Source organism: Sparus aurata, chromosome 3 (assembly GCF_900880675.1).
Source record: "Sparus aurata chromosome 3, fSpaAur1.1, whole genome shotgun sequence".
Taxonomy (NCBI): Eukaryota; Metazoa; Chordata; class Actinopteri; order Spariformes; family Sparidae; genus Sparus; species Sparus aurata.
Window position 1 is genome coordinate 1,201,285 of NC_044189.1, and position 14,236 is coordinate 1,215,520.

General features: G+C 40.6%; 1 protein-coding gene across 2 annotated transcripts; it reads right to left on the reverse strand.

The window, feature by feature from the left end:
• Positions 1-1,059: 1,059 nt before the first annotated feature.
• Positions 1,060-13,151, reverse strand: LOC115577285 (sialomucin core protein 24-like). Of its 2 annotated transcripts, XM_030410279.1 has the most exons (9): positions 13,032-13,151; positions 12,048-12,326; positions 7,768-8,052; positions 7,577-7,696; positions 7,317-7,382; positions 3,542-3,595; positions 1,778-1,846; positions 1,609-1,680; positions 1,060-1,351 (listed from the first exon to the last, which is right to left on the reverse strand). In XM_030410279.1, exons 1-9 carry the CDS (start codon positions 13,090-13,092, stop codon positions 1,278-1,280), a joined length of 1,080 nt encoding a protein of 359 aa, XP_030266139.1. In that variant the 5' UTR covers positions 13,093-13,151; the 3' UTR covers positions 1,060-1,277. The 2 variants fall into 2 exon arrangements, with proteins under 2 accessions (XP_030266139.1, XP_030266149.1); XM_030410289.1 differs by lacking the exons at positions 12,048-12,326; positions 13,032-13,151 and adding an exon at positions 11,043-11,310.
• Between the last annotated feature and the right edge of the window lie 1,085 nt (positions 13,152-14,236).

The following is a 14,236-nucleotide window of genomic DNA, read 5'->3' on the forward strand; positions in this document are numbered from 1 at the left end:
AGGTCAGACGTTTGGAGAACAACAGTTAAAGTTTTAGTTCTGCTCTTTATTAATGTAAATACATCGGGACTAGCTTCTAACGCACTTCCTGAACTGATGTTAACCACTTTATGACACTTTGACTACGAGCTGTCAGACTACTTGTGAACTTCACGTTGATGTTGAACTACAAACTTAAAACACTTGATGAAACTACAACTCTGAACGACACTGACAACAGACGACACCGAACAGAATCGAATAAGATGTTCTTACCTGCAGTGACTTTACATCCCAGAACAAAGACCAGCAGGCAGCTGCAGATATTCAACCTCATCTTCTCTCAGACTGAAGCGACTGAACTGACCACAGTTTCTATCTGTGCTGAGAACAGAAACTCAGCTGTCTGGTTGTTCACACCCAGGCCCACGAAAGTGACGATCTACACCACATGATGTCGCCATTTTCTCTCTTTCTTTCTTCTTTTTCGGGGAGCCCAAAGAATCTTGGGATATGTGAGACCACGAAGGATCGTAGCGGCGCATCCTCCAAAAACAGGGTAAAGAAGGAGCATCTGGAGGAGCCTTCAGACTGGGACAGCCTTCAAATGCTCCTCTTAAGGATGCAGACCTGAACTGTGTTGACTGTGTGTGGGTGTGTGACACTGCAGTGTGAAACTACTGGATGTTTGTGATGTAAGAGTAACATCAGTGGATATTTGTAAGGACATGTCAGTACATCTCCAGTCGTGTATCTGGTGAACAAATCTGGGTGTTTTAACAGAGACTGCTGGTTATTTTCAGCCGTATATGTGGCATCAAAACTGGATATTTCTTTGCCTGAAGTTGGGCCATCTGTAGTTGCGTTTATGGCAACCGAAAAAGGCGTCGTTAAGGAAACTCTGGAACATTTTCAGACAAGTTTGTAGCGACCAGAGCAGGTACTTTAAGCCAAACCACGATGTGATGAGGTGTTTTTTCTGTCCAAATCAAACCAGAACATCAGCACAACATTGTGACGAGTGAGAAATACAAATTTAAACAAGCGTGAAGTTGCAACATAAAGAAATGTAAAAGCTTATTTGCGGTTTTCCAGAACTGTACAAACATTTATTCTGCAGACTGGGTCGGTTTCAACAGGTAAGAATCTAAAAATAACAAATGTTGTATTGTAAAAAAATGTATCTATCTAATATTTACATAAAACACAAGTCAAAATATTATACATGTTCACAATTTAAATAAAACAACTGACATCATCAACCGAAGTCATGTCTGACATCACAAACAGCTGATTGGTCACTTTGGATGCTTTCCAGATGTTTTGGGGTTCTGCAGTAAACAGTACGTGTTGTCAGTCGGCTGTGAAGAACCTGTGGATCCAGAGAAAATCACAGAAAAATTCCTTTTCATTCATTATTTGATGATGTAGACTTTTATTCCTGTTATCTCAAATTTTACACTCAAATGGTCGTTTGAATGGAAAATTCCCATCGGTAGTTTTTGTAGATTTCCACTTTGTTCGTTCTCTCGTTTTATTTTGCTTTATTTGGAATGACAAAAAATACAATCGGCCTCGTTTAGCATCTCATGTTATAAACTTCACAGAGGAGCTGAAGCTTAAAGTTACCTTTATTATTATTTCCACCGGTGAAAGGCTCACAGATCTCAGAGTACGGGGACTCGTTAGGTCCAGATGTTTCTGTGAGGAAAAATGATAATATGATGAATATGAACTGTTTTGTCTTCAGAAGTATATCAACAGAATATTGGGTTATAAATGTCTATAAAGTCTTTACCGGTCGCCTTTTTCATCGGTTGAAGGTCGGGGATGGTGTAATATGTGGCATCATTTGGGTTTGATCCACCTATTAAAACATTTAGAAGCAAAAACTATAAATTAGAACCAACTTACAATTAAGGTTAGCATGCTAACGAGCTAGCCCTAGAGACAACAACTCTTTCGTAACCATAATGTCCTGTAACCTGAAAAATTGTATGAACTTTCATCTAACGCATTCTCATCTATTTAGGCCTCTTGTTCACTGGGCAAATCTTATAATTATGATATAAAGAAATGCTAATTATGAGACAACTATTGTGTCATGAATGTCAGGGATGGTAAGTCAACATAATATTCTTTGGGATTGTGAGAGAAATGTTCAAATGTCCCTTCTTATTTTGATATGTTGTTCTTACATATGAAACTTAACAATATAGATACATTATTATTTATGTAAAGTGAAATCATGTGATAGTTTTGTGGTTGCAGTATGAATGGGGGTCGGTGAAACCTCTTCTGTGTGAAAGTGTTTTGACCTTCGGTTGACGTTTGACACACAACAATGGTTGAAGTGTATAATAAGTTCATGTGTATCATGAGACGGATGTGGAGATGATTTGAATAACGTTTTGATAGAGATCATATGTGATATTGTGACTGTTACAACTGAGTGTATTGTTTTCTATCCTCTCTTCAGTCATCATCTATTCACGCTCTCACTTGCAAGCAACAAAGAACTTCTAGAAAATAAACATTGTGTTGCGTTTTGATGAACTCTCATCCCGAGATTCCACAAGATACGTATACAGTGCGTTACGGCTCCGGTCTGGTTTTGCTCCACCACGTTTGTGTTTCGAGTCCACCACGCCGAGTACGGTCGGACAACTGGCGTCACGAGACCGAGGAGTTCCCACGATAATCACATAACCACTTGCTGCCACAGTTATAGGTATGTGCTATAAAAACAACAACATGAAGTGTTCCCGACCGAAGGATTATTAGAAGAGCTTGTGTCTGTCTCTTTTTTGAGATATTTGCTGTGTCTCAGTTCAGGGTCTGCATCCTCTGAAGGACTCGGCCTTTGTGGTCTTTGAAGGCGAGTCCTTCAGAGAGACCTTGTTAACCTCGTCAGCCGTTGTTAAATGTGACGGTCTAGCATTTGGAGCATTTCCTGGTTGCGTTACCAGATGTTTTACCCTTATGTCATGATTTCTGCCGCCCAGGCCCGCGAAAGTGACGATCTACGCCACGCGATGTCGCCATTTTCTCTCTTTCTTTCTTTCTTCTTCTTTTGGGCATGCAAAGAATCTTGGGATATGTGAGGCCACGAAGATAGTAGCAATGCATCCTCTAAAAAACAGGGTAAAAAAGGAGCATCTGGAGGAGACTTCAGATTGGGACAGCCTTCAGGCGGCATTGTGACATAATTGGCCTTCAAATGCTCCTCTGAAGGATGAAGACCTGAAGTGAGACACAGCAGTCGTTGTTTCTGTACGTGACTTCCTGTCTGCTCGGTGCTAAATTCAGCTGTCGTGCTCCGGCATCCACCAGAAATAGAAGTCCTGTGTATCGTTTGTGAGGGCTTCAGACTGCCGGAGCTGGACGGAGCAGATACGCAGCGCAGCGGATCTGGCAGAGGTTGACAGATAGACTACAGTGAAACCATCAGCTCCGCCACACCGCGGACACTCATCTGGTGGAATCGTGAAGTCATCTGCACTAAACAAGCAACTTTTTTTGACGCTTTGTAAAGGTAGTGGAGACAAGTTGAATTATTTACCTGGACATTCTACCATGCAGTATGCATCTGTAGGTACAGGGACTCGTTCTACACCTGCAGGAAGAATCAAAAATAGAAGAATACTCATTTGTATATATGAAGTGGTACTTACATACATTAATACATCTTATTTGGTTCAAGTCATATAAATCAGGTTGGCCACCATCTGTGTACTTTAGGAAACTCAGCACAAATCCCTCAGTGTGGGATTTCATTTCACATCAGTCTGGATCCTCACAGAAAGAGGAAGGAGTATGGGCATAGAATACTGCCATAAATCAAACATCAAATCAAATCAAAAATCAAACATCCGCGAGCGCATTTTTTTCCCTGAGCGCTTTTCCAAGCACTGGCGAGCTTTTTTTCATCCTGCATCTCTGCCCCCTGGAGCAATATTGTGGCCTGCGAGGTGAAAAACAGCTCGAGCGTGCGTAGAGTCAGTTCGCAATACTTTCCCTTGCTTGCGCGCACGCGCAGACTGCTCGCTCGCGCACCACTCCTCTCCTCGCTCGGGAAAAACTTTGATTTTTTTCAATGGGCGTTTTTGTCAGTAAGGGGGCGGGCCTTGGGGGCATGCCAATCACCATTGTATCCCTGAATAATTGGTTGAGCGTATTGGCCAATCAGATAGCAGGGTACGGTAACACCACTAGGACAAACGGGACAAACCACACAGCCCTGAATGCCTGAATGATAAGTATTGCAATTTGGTGTCCTGACTTGAATGTTTGCAAAATGTCACACAGAGCAATGAACTTCAGTATGTTTGTCTGAGTGCTGTCTTGTCCTGTTTCCATCGTTGACATTAATCTGATAAAATGCTGATCATTTTTTGTAACTTGGACCCTGTTGCACACAGACATTTTTTATTTTGGTAAAACTGTATTGTTTATATTCTCGATCTAGGCTACTTCTTTCTCCCTGAAAATTATAAACGTAATATTAAAAAAATTATTTTCCAGCTTTAGCCACCAGTAAGAGTTGGGCTCTTAAAACATTCGATCCTTCTTGTCTGGTACGTGTCAGCTTCCTCTTAACTATGCATCATAGTTTGTAGTTCAGACTCTCCATTTAAAAACCCTGATGACATCACTAAGACGCACAATGACATCATCAGGACTATTATCAGACTTAAGACATACAACAGAAACACAAACAGAAGTCGTTATACATATACTGTCCCTTAAACTACATCTATTATTTTAATAAGATTATTTTTATTCATAAGCATGGTGTATTTGAAAAGACAGATAATGTGGATCTTTATCCTGGTTAAACTGAACCATTGTATTTATCCTCCTTCTGTTGTTCTAAGTCAATTATATTAGCTGTATATTCATCATTTTAGAGGCTTTGATATTAACGTAGTTACATTAAGTTTTTCCCTTTCTGTCCTTCGAGATTTTGAAATCAGCTGCTCTGTGAGCAGAGCAGATATGAAGGCCTGCAGGGAGTCGAAGGCAGAGTTGCTTGTGACATAACGGTTAACAGTGGTTAAACACTGTATAAGTCTAATTTTCTTCATTAAGCAGCGATAAGACATATAGTGTTAAAAAAGACAGTGACACTTGAAGTTAGTAAAACAGTCAGCCGTTCTTCTCAATCTCTTTACTTGTTCATACAGTCGCTGCCAGCTTTCTTTCTGCAGCTGTTTGACAGTAGATATTATCAATCATGTACTGTCCATTCACACAGACAGCTGACATGTAGGATGTTCAAAGACTCTCACATGGGAAAAGCTCAAAAGATATTGTGAAGCCAACACAACTTTTGTTTAGAAATGCTAAATCAAATGACATCAACCAGTGATAATAATAACAACCGCATATTATTTTTGTCTGGTGAAGATTTTGTGCACGTTTTTGTGTAGTCATTAAAAGGCAAGGCAATTTCATTTGTACAGCCCATTTTTACAAGCAGTTTGTCTCAAATGTAATAAAGTATCTGTATTGTCTGTCAATCAAAATAAATGATACGGCAAGCTATGCTTTTCTTAGATACGAGATTAACGTTACCTCCTTGCAGTCGGCCACGGTTACTGACGGAACACGAACAATTGTCAGATGCATACTGCCACCTGCACGACAGTCTCATCATTTTACATTATTTCTTATTCTGTACATCAATCTTGTGTCTCTTAAAAAGAGTGTCCATGGCCATCTTTGCCTAACTCGTCTTTTGTTCTGTAGACCTGTAGTAGGCTAATCGTTGCCCTATTTACTGCATGAACTGTATGGGGCTTAACAACAGCTTATATGAAATCTCAGTGCCTGGTCCTGTTTTAATGCATGAACGAGTAGTTTATTTGCCGTCACTTCTCCCATCCTCTTTAATGCCAAGACAATTGCAATTTGGTCAGCAGCGTACACTCAAATACTGATCCCAGTCTGCGACGCTGTCCTCTACTGGACCAGGTCTGGATACAAGTTTGAGTAAAAAATAGCCGGCCTCAATTAGAAGCCGGGTCTGTTTCGAGGTTATTAATGTTTTCGATCCGAATCGCTGCTTGGCTGCATGTTCTTAATGAAATGCTGATTTATGTTTGGAAACATGTCTGTTTGCTGACAGCACTCGCTGCCTGTTAACACCTCTTTTTCTTTTTTTTTTTTTTTTCTTGACCCAGCACGTCTGGACAGAGTTGTTCGAGCCTGACCATTGAGAGCTCGGACTGACCCAAGGAAAGAGCTGGAGCCTGTATGGCTACAGTCTGTGGCCGGAGCAACACATTTATTTATTATTATTATTATTATTAGTTTAATCGCTAGTAAACTTAAATGAATGTGTGCTCCAGATCCGGCTCTTTCTCTCTATTACTCTTTTAAACAGTAATAATGAGTTGATTATATTATAATTTTCCATCTTTGCTGAGCATAAGATTTGTTCGGAATTAAATAAAAGCCTCTCCCATATAGAGAAATAGCCTACTATATTGACACACATCTGCATCTGGACATAGGCTTATGTGCTGCTCTCATATCGAGAGTTGCTGACGCCTATTATTAACTACAGGCCTTCTATCTTTATTATTATTATTATTATTACGTTTAATATTTTAGATCGAGAATATGAACAATACAGTGTTACCAAAATAAAAAATGTCTGTGTGCAACAGGGTCCAAGTTACAAAAAATGATCAGCATTTTATCAGATTAATGTCAACGATGGAAACAGGACAAGACAGCACTCAGACCAACATACTGAAGTTCATTGCTCTGTGTGACATTTTGCAAACATTCAAGTCAGGACACCAAATCGCAATACTTATCATTCAGGCATTCAGGGCTGTGTGGTTTGTCCCGTTTGTCCTAGTGGTGTTACCGTACCCTGCTATCTGATTGGCCAATACGCTCAACCAATTATTCAGGGATACAGTGGTGATTGGCATGCCCCCAAGGCCCGCCCCCTTACTGACAAAAACGCCCATTAAAAAAAATCACTCGCGCACGAGCAAAGTGACAGTTTTCCCGAGCGAGGAGAGGAGTGGTGCGCGAGCGAGCAGTCTGCGTGCGCGAGCAGGGGAAAGTATTGCGAGCGGACTCTGCGCACGCTCGAGCTGTTTTTCTCCTCGCAGGCCACAATATTGCTCCAGGGGGCAGAGATGCAGGATGAAAAAAAGCTCGCCAGTGCTTGGAAAAGCGCTCGGGGAAGAAAAAATGCGCTCGCGGGTGTTTGATTTGTGCGCGTGGATGTTTTATTGCGCGCGCGATTTATGGCACTATTCTATGCCCATAAAGGAGGAAGTTTTTTATAGAATGAAACACTTCTTATTTCTCACCGTTTGTAACCTGAAACTCTGCTTCACCCTGTATCTCATCATAGACGTGGCATCTTTCCTCAGTTCCTGTGAAAAAGAGTGTGAAGGACACAGAACTGATCATCTGTTGAGTAATAATCAACTGACACAAAAACATATCTGAGTTATAACCTGTATCTGACTTTCTGATGTCATTTCTACAAATTAATTATTAAAACATAAATTAACATATTAAAGTGTGCAGAAAATGTTACACTCATACTGTGTCAGGTTTTATTTACCTCGTCTTTTAAACCTGCATCTATGAATCAGGTAGAAGATGAGGAGGAGGATGATGAGGAGCAAAGGGACAACGATGCCAATCACCAAAGTTAGAGTCAATTGATGGTCTGTAGGAGCAACTGGAAGACAAAGTAAGAATTAATAACTCAGTAAGACTTGGTAAGACTTCGGATCATCATTGTAGACCTACTTGTGCTTGACCATGGTGATGTTGTATTAGTAAGTTTCGTCATAGTCGGCTTCGTAGTCGTAGTCGGCTTCATAGTCGTAGTCGTAGTCGGCTTCGTAGTCGGCGTCGGCTTCGTAGTCATAGTCGTAGTCGGCTTCGTAGTCGGCGTCGGCTTCATAGTCGTAGTCGGCTTCGTAGTCGGCGTCGGCGTCGGCTTCGTAGTCGGCTTCATAGTCGGCTTCATAGTCGGCTTCGTAGTCGTAGTCGGCTTCGTAGTTGTTGGTGGTGGTGTGGTTTTCTTTTTTCCTTGCGAGTGGGGCAGAAACAAGATTCAGTTAAGTTTGGAAATCCCATCAAACTTATAAAAATGTACATTAAACAAATCCACAATACATTCATGAGAACTAAAAATCTTAATTCAGAATATCTCCTATATTGTTCTGGGCCCGTATTCACAAAGACTTTTATCCTAACGTTAGGAGTACTCCTAAATCGGACTAAAAGTTTTTATGTAGGAGTCGTTTCTTAAGAGTAATTCACAAAGCCGCTGAGACCTACTTTTAGTTATGAAAACAGTGAACTCCTAAACTAGAAGTAACTCTCTGTTGTTATGGATGACGTCATTTTATAAGGACGCACTTAGAAGCGGTGACAACGGTGATTGGTTGTTGAGTGACAGGGCAGCCCATTAAAAAGTGGTGAAAATAAGGAAGTTGCCTATAAGCCCATGACAAAGCCTATGAAAAGATATTGGATAAAGAAATGTGTTTATGATGAGAATTAAGTGCCCCCCCCCCAAAAAAAACGCTTCGGACAAAAACTACAAATTAGAAGATTGCGATGAAAAACGTGAATTGCCAATAAAAGCGGAATTTGCTCGAAAAGCTGCGTCAAACCTCTCTCTATTAAAATTCGGGAATCGTGTGTTGATCCGAGCCATTTCGCAACAATGTCCAGTATACTGTAACATGCGTCAAAGACAATTTGTGTATTGATGGAATGCAACTTTTTCCGATTGACAAAAGCCCTATTCACACAGGACTAGTATAACCTGGGGACCTCCAGTAATTTGTAATAATTGCGGAGGTCGTCTGTGATGAATCTACCATATCCGTAATTTGTAAAGTAAAAATTCCATCGCAAATTACCTACCATATTTCACCAAACACAGAGGTCATGTGATAATATCAGTCCTGTGTGAATCGGCATCTCTGTGATTTGGGGTCGTTTTTTGTTTTTCTTAAGGTTTTTTGTGTTTTCCACCTTTTTTCTGCCTTTTTCCCAGTTGATAATTATGGAGGCTGCGTTTGGAATTATAAATGAAAGTTTAGACAGCATTTTGAGTGCAAATTCAGGAGGCTCATCAGAAGAGCGAAATCTCAAAAGATGATTAGATGGATTACATGCATGGCAGCATGTGGTAAGGAACATGTTTCCATCTTTCAACAGGCTCACCAGTTATTATATTAAAAATATCCATATCTAACTGTTGTGCTGCTCCAGCAAGGGCTTCGGTCGATCGACCCGGGGGATTATCTCAGTAAAACACAGACTTTGCTTATTCTGTGTGAATGCGCTGCACGAAACACGGACGTGGTGGGATCATTTCTAAATCACTTGAGGTCTCCAGGTAATACTAGTCCCGGGTGAAGAGCTGCATTTTCCCCGTAGCCAAACACCGGAGTGTTGCCAAACATTTTAACTCCGGCGTTATTGGATTGTTTCGGTTGGTTGGGAACGTTATTGCGTCCCTCACCAACTCAACCACAACTTCAGTCCCTTCACGGTCCATCTGACATCGTTTTAATAATTCCCTGTCATTTAGCGTCTCCAAAACATTTGGCTGTGACCAGGTCTTAGCGAGTCAGGAGTCCTCTGGACTACTTCTAAGGTCTCCCAGACTGAGCTGCTACTTTTAGGCTTAAAATGTTTTGTGAATAACTCTTATTTTCAAAAATTAGGAGTCCTAAAGTTACAACTGACACGCCCATTATTTTTAGGAGTTGCTCCTAAATTCGCCTGTTAGGAGCTACTTTTAGCCTTAAGATTCTTTGTGAATATGGGCCCTGATCAGTAACTATGGACCATTGAGTTGTATTGAGTTCAGATATAAAAGCAATTAAAACGTGTCAACAGTCGATCATAAAGTTCTTGTGTTTAAATGACCTGACACTAAGAGATTATCCATGACTCTGTAGTAAATATCTTAAAATGATGTTCTAACTCAAACTTTAGATCTTTCCTCCAGTTTTAGATCTATAATTGAATCTTGACATCTGATATCTCAGTGAGAGAAAAAGATATGTTAAATTCTCTAAATCAAATTGAATTAAGACTATAGTCACGATAGTATCGAGTCTTCACCTTTCAAATTCAAACAGTCTTTCAGGAAACATTTAATTGTTATAAATGTAATTAAATAGTTTCTAAGTGACTTGATGAAGACGTTTTCTAGTCTGAGACACACTTCTTTCATTATTGTGATCATTTGTTCTCTTGAGTTGAACTGGCATTCAGAGCATGTCGTGCGCTCGACTTCCTTTATTAGACCACAAACTTTAACTTTAACACAGTGTCAAAGAAACATGTCTGCACTGACTGTAGATCTGTATCTGTTTGAATAACTCCTCACGTCTTCATGCTGTTGGTTTTTATTTGTGTTTGAGCTCTTTTAGATTTCACCAATATAAAAACCTGTTTTTATCTTCCTGTTGTTGTTCTTTCCCTTCTTGCCTGTTTGTCTGGTTGCTGTAGGTGTCTCAGTGTTCTCTGCTGGTGTTAATGCTGCAGTTGTTGCTGCTGTTTGTCTTCTTGTTGGTTTAGCTGCAGTTTAAGTTGTTGGTGTTGAGTTATTTCAGGTGAAGCCTCGGTACGTTCAGTGTTCAGAGGACATTTATACCACAAACACAACAACATCTTCACCACAGAGACTAAATCAGACACTCACACACTATAAAGTCTTCAGCCTCTCTGAGGTGTGAGTTTTAGCAGAAGTTTCTTTCACGACATAAAGCAGCTGAATGCAGAAGATGATGTTTACTTTGTATTTCAGCATTATTGAGACTGGAAACAGGGGAAACAGTTAGCTTCCTCTGTTCAAAGGTAACAAATCCACTGACCAGCACTGCTATTCATCCAATCACACAGAGACTCACTGTTAAAAGCTCAACTGTCAGATCAGATGTAATTATAAGAAAGAGGAACTCACACTAGGCACGTTGTTCTACAGGAGAACAATGTTGGTTCTGCTGAGATAACCAGCCGACTAGCTGAGCTATGAATGTAGCATGTCTCACCTTTGATCACAGTCAGGTACACAGCAGGTTTTCCATCACAGTAGTAAAGTCCAGAGTCGCTAAGCTTCACATCTCTTATACTCAATGTCTTGTCCACAGGTGAAACGGAAAACCTTCTTTGTTTTATTTCAGTCCCGTCTTTGCTCCATGTTGGAACATGTGATCCTCCAACATCATGAGGACAGTTCAGAGTGACATTTGTCTTCTCTGTAGCGTTACGTTTGATTGTTCCCGTACACAACAAGCAAAACATGATCATGATCATCACTCGGGCGCAACCATAAACTTATCACATGTATTCAGGGTGAAGTCAACAGAAGCCATCACCTTTTTCTTTACATATTCTAAATGTCCTCCATGTTTAAGTTCTTGGATTAGGTTTCAGAGAAGAAGATAGAAGCTGAGACAGTTTGATGCAGTTTTAAAGATAAAGTAACTTAAAAAATAATATAGTAATGGGCCGTCCACACCAAGAACTATAACTATAAGGATAAGGACATCAAAACAAACTTCAAAGATCATCTGTCGGTATGTCTCTGGTAAAATGATGTTCTTTATGTTTAATTTGAAGCCTGATATACATTATTTTAGCTTTTAATAACTTGTATAAATAACAAAGACTGAGTTATTAGAGTAGACCGTCTGGAAAGTGTCCCAAAATATGCCATCAGTTAGCAGCCAGTAATATAATCACCTGTGTGACTCAAACTAACTGATGGTCCTGCAGATCCCAACGATATCATTCAGTCCTGTCGGTTGTTAAAACAACATATTTAAAGTTGCAGTTCACCCTGAATGCTAAAGTGCAACAACAGGCTTCTCCACTACAGCATCAGGAGTGAATCACCTGCTGCTGCCAGTCCACTGTGGCATGAATTTAAGTCCTAAGTGTCCAAGTTATGAATAATGATAACATTATATTCTGTAATATATATATATAGTTGTTAAACATTTAGCTAAGAAACATGATGTTGAAACAAGAAGAGAAACAAAGTGTGATGTTACCTGATGGGATCACCGTCAGCTCCACAGCTGCTTCGTTATTACAGAAGTATGTTCCAGAGTCTGAGACGGTAACACTGCGAATGTGAAGTGATTTATCTGCCAGTGAACTGTATCGTCTGCCTGGATCAGGAATGTGTTTCTTATCCCTGTCACCATCAGTTGTAAGAATGTCAACTCTGTGTCCGTTCGTTTCTCTGCTCCACGTCACTTCACTCTCCACAGAGTGAGGACAAGGCAGAGAGACTGACTGCTTCTCCTGGACTACTTCATGTTTTATTGCTGCAAAAGAAACAATTCTCAATATACAATAAAATACACATCTGTCTGCATCTTTAATGTTGCAGGAAGCTCAAAAGTGATTCAATATCAGAGTACTTTTACTTTTGGCAGCTAAATGAGTTCTTGTTATGTTGTGTGTCTGGTGGCATTCTGACAGAAACTGGACCAGATTTGATCGAGACACATAGACGGACCACCCAGCATTGAGTCCGGTTGTGCTCGAGGTTTTCTTCCTGTTACGAGTCAGTTTTATTCATGCTGCTGTTGGATCCTCGTGCTCATGAGGGAAATGTTGGATCTCTGTGAATAAATGAATCCAGGAGTTTGTTCTGAACCTGCTCAGTTTGTAACGTGTCATGACTTCTGTTGTGAGTTGGCGCTGTTGTACAAATAAAGATCGATTGATTGATTCAGTTCTTTATCCGCAAAAAAGCAACAATCAAATATCTGATCAGATGAAGGTCAGACGTTTGGAGAACAACAGTTAAAGCTTTAGTTCTGCTCTTTATTAATGTAAATACATCGCGACTAGCTTCTAACGCACTTCCTGAAGTAACGTTAACCACTTTATGACACTTTGACTACGAGCTGTCAGACTTCTTGTGAACTTCACGTCGATGTTGAACCACAAACTCGATGAAACTTCAACTCTGAACGACGCTGACGACAGACGACACCCAACAGAATCTAATAAAAAGTTCTTACCTGCAGTGACTTTACATCCCAGAACAAAGACCAGCAGGCAGCTGCAGATATTCAACCTCATCTTCTCTCAGACTGAAGCGACTGAACTGACCACAGTTTCCATCTGTGCTAAGAACAGGAACTCAGCTGTCTGGGTGTTCACACATGTTCCAATAACAGCACAAAGCCACAGAGTCTTTATCTGTGTCTGTCTTTGTTTGACTAATGAACACCAAGGCTTCCTATTCGTCAGTAAAAACAGTTACATCAGATGTCAGTCATTTATCACAGATTCCAGAGAAAGATAAAGTTTTAATCGACTTGTATGTGTTATATAAGTAAATGATTGCATCATCTGATACTGAAGCAGCTCAAGAAACTGTCTCGAGAGCTGATTTGTGTATTTTGCAAATATATGTGCACTCAGGCCTCATGGAGGAACAACTGAGGCTTGTTTGGAGTCACGTGCCCGTCGAACTTCATGACGCCTGCTTGTTTGTCTCATCTATACTGAACTGACGGTCGTATGATACGTGTCATGTCACTTTCACACGCTTGGACATGAGCTGACTTTCATGTCAGGAAGTGGATGTAAGGACGGTGGTGGTGTACGAGCTGGGTGAGGGCTGCAGAGTCGGAGAGAAAGTTGACGCTTATTGTGTCGATCGGCACCAGAACACGAGCAAAGTGAAGCCACAGCAAAGAAACATGAAGAAACGTAAATGTTTAACATGTCTGTGGGTTCTGGTGATTGGGTTGAGAACCTTTATAGGTCACAGGTGTACCGAACAAAGTGGCCACCATATATATTTCTTCAGTTTAAAGGTAATCCAGTGATGGCTGTCTGTTCATCCTCAGGTACACACCAAACAGAAGCTGCTAATACATAATTAGACAAAGAAACCTGACCAATCATCAAAAATTCAAACTAAACGTTTCAACTTTACCGTTGTTTAGGTTGAAAGCTGGGTTCATGCACTGGTTAGGGTTGGTAAAACATCAACACTGATTTGGTCGCAGAAATCACTAATGGAGACGGTTCAACTTCATGGAAGAATAGTCGGTTTCGGTCACAACAAAAACAGTTGGATTGTCTCCAGTGGTGAGACTCGAGGTCGACATCTGTACCAAACATGTCATTTCACATTCAGCTGTCTGTCACATCAGGAGGTGGAGAAGACGGTGGTGTCGTTAGTAAAGGCCAATGAGACTGTCGTTCCACTCTG

What these genes read in the sequence shown, in the direction of transcription:
- LOC115577285 (XM_030410279.1), bottom strand. Translation starts at nt 13,092, where the DNA reads ATGAGGTTGAATATCTGCAGCTGCCTGCTGGTCTTTGTTCTGGGATGT. An exon ending in ATGCAGGTTTAAAAGACGAG is followed by an intron (nt 7,383 to 7,576) that starts GTAAATAAAACC and finishes TCTTTTTCACAG; the next exon opens with GAACTGAGGAAAGATGCCAC. An exon ending in ACCGATGAAAAAGGCGACCG is followed by an intron (nt 1,681 to 1,777) that starts GTAAAGACTTTA and finishes TTTTCCTCACAG; the next exon opens with AAACATCTGGACCTAACGAG.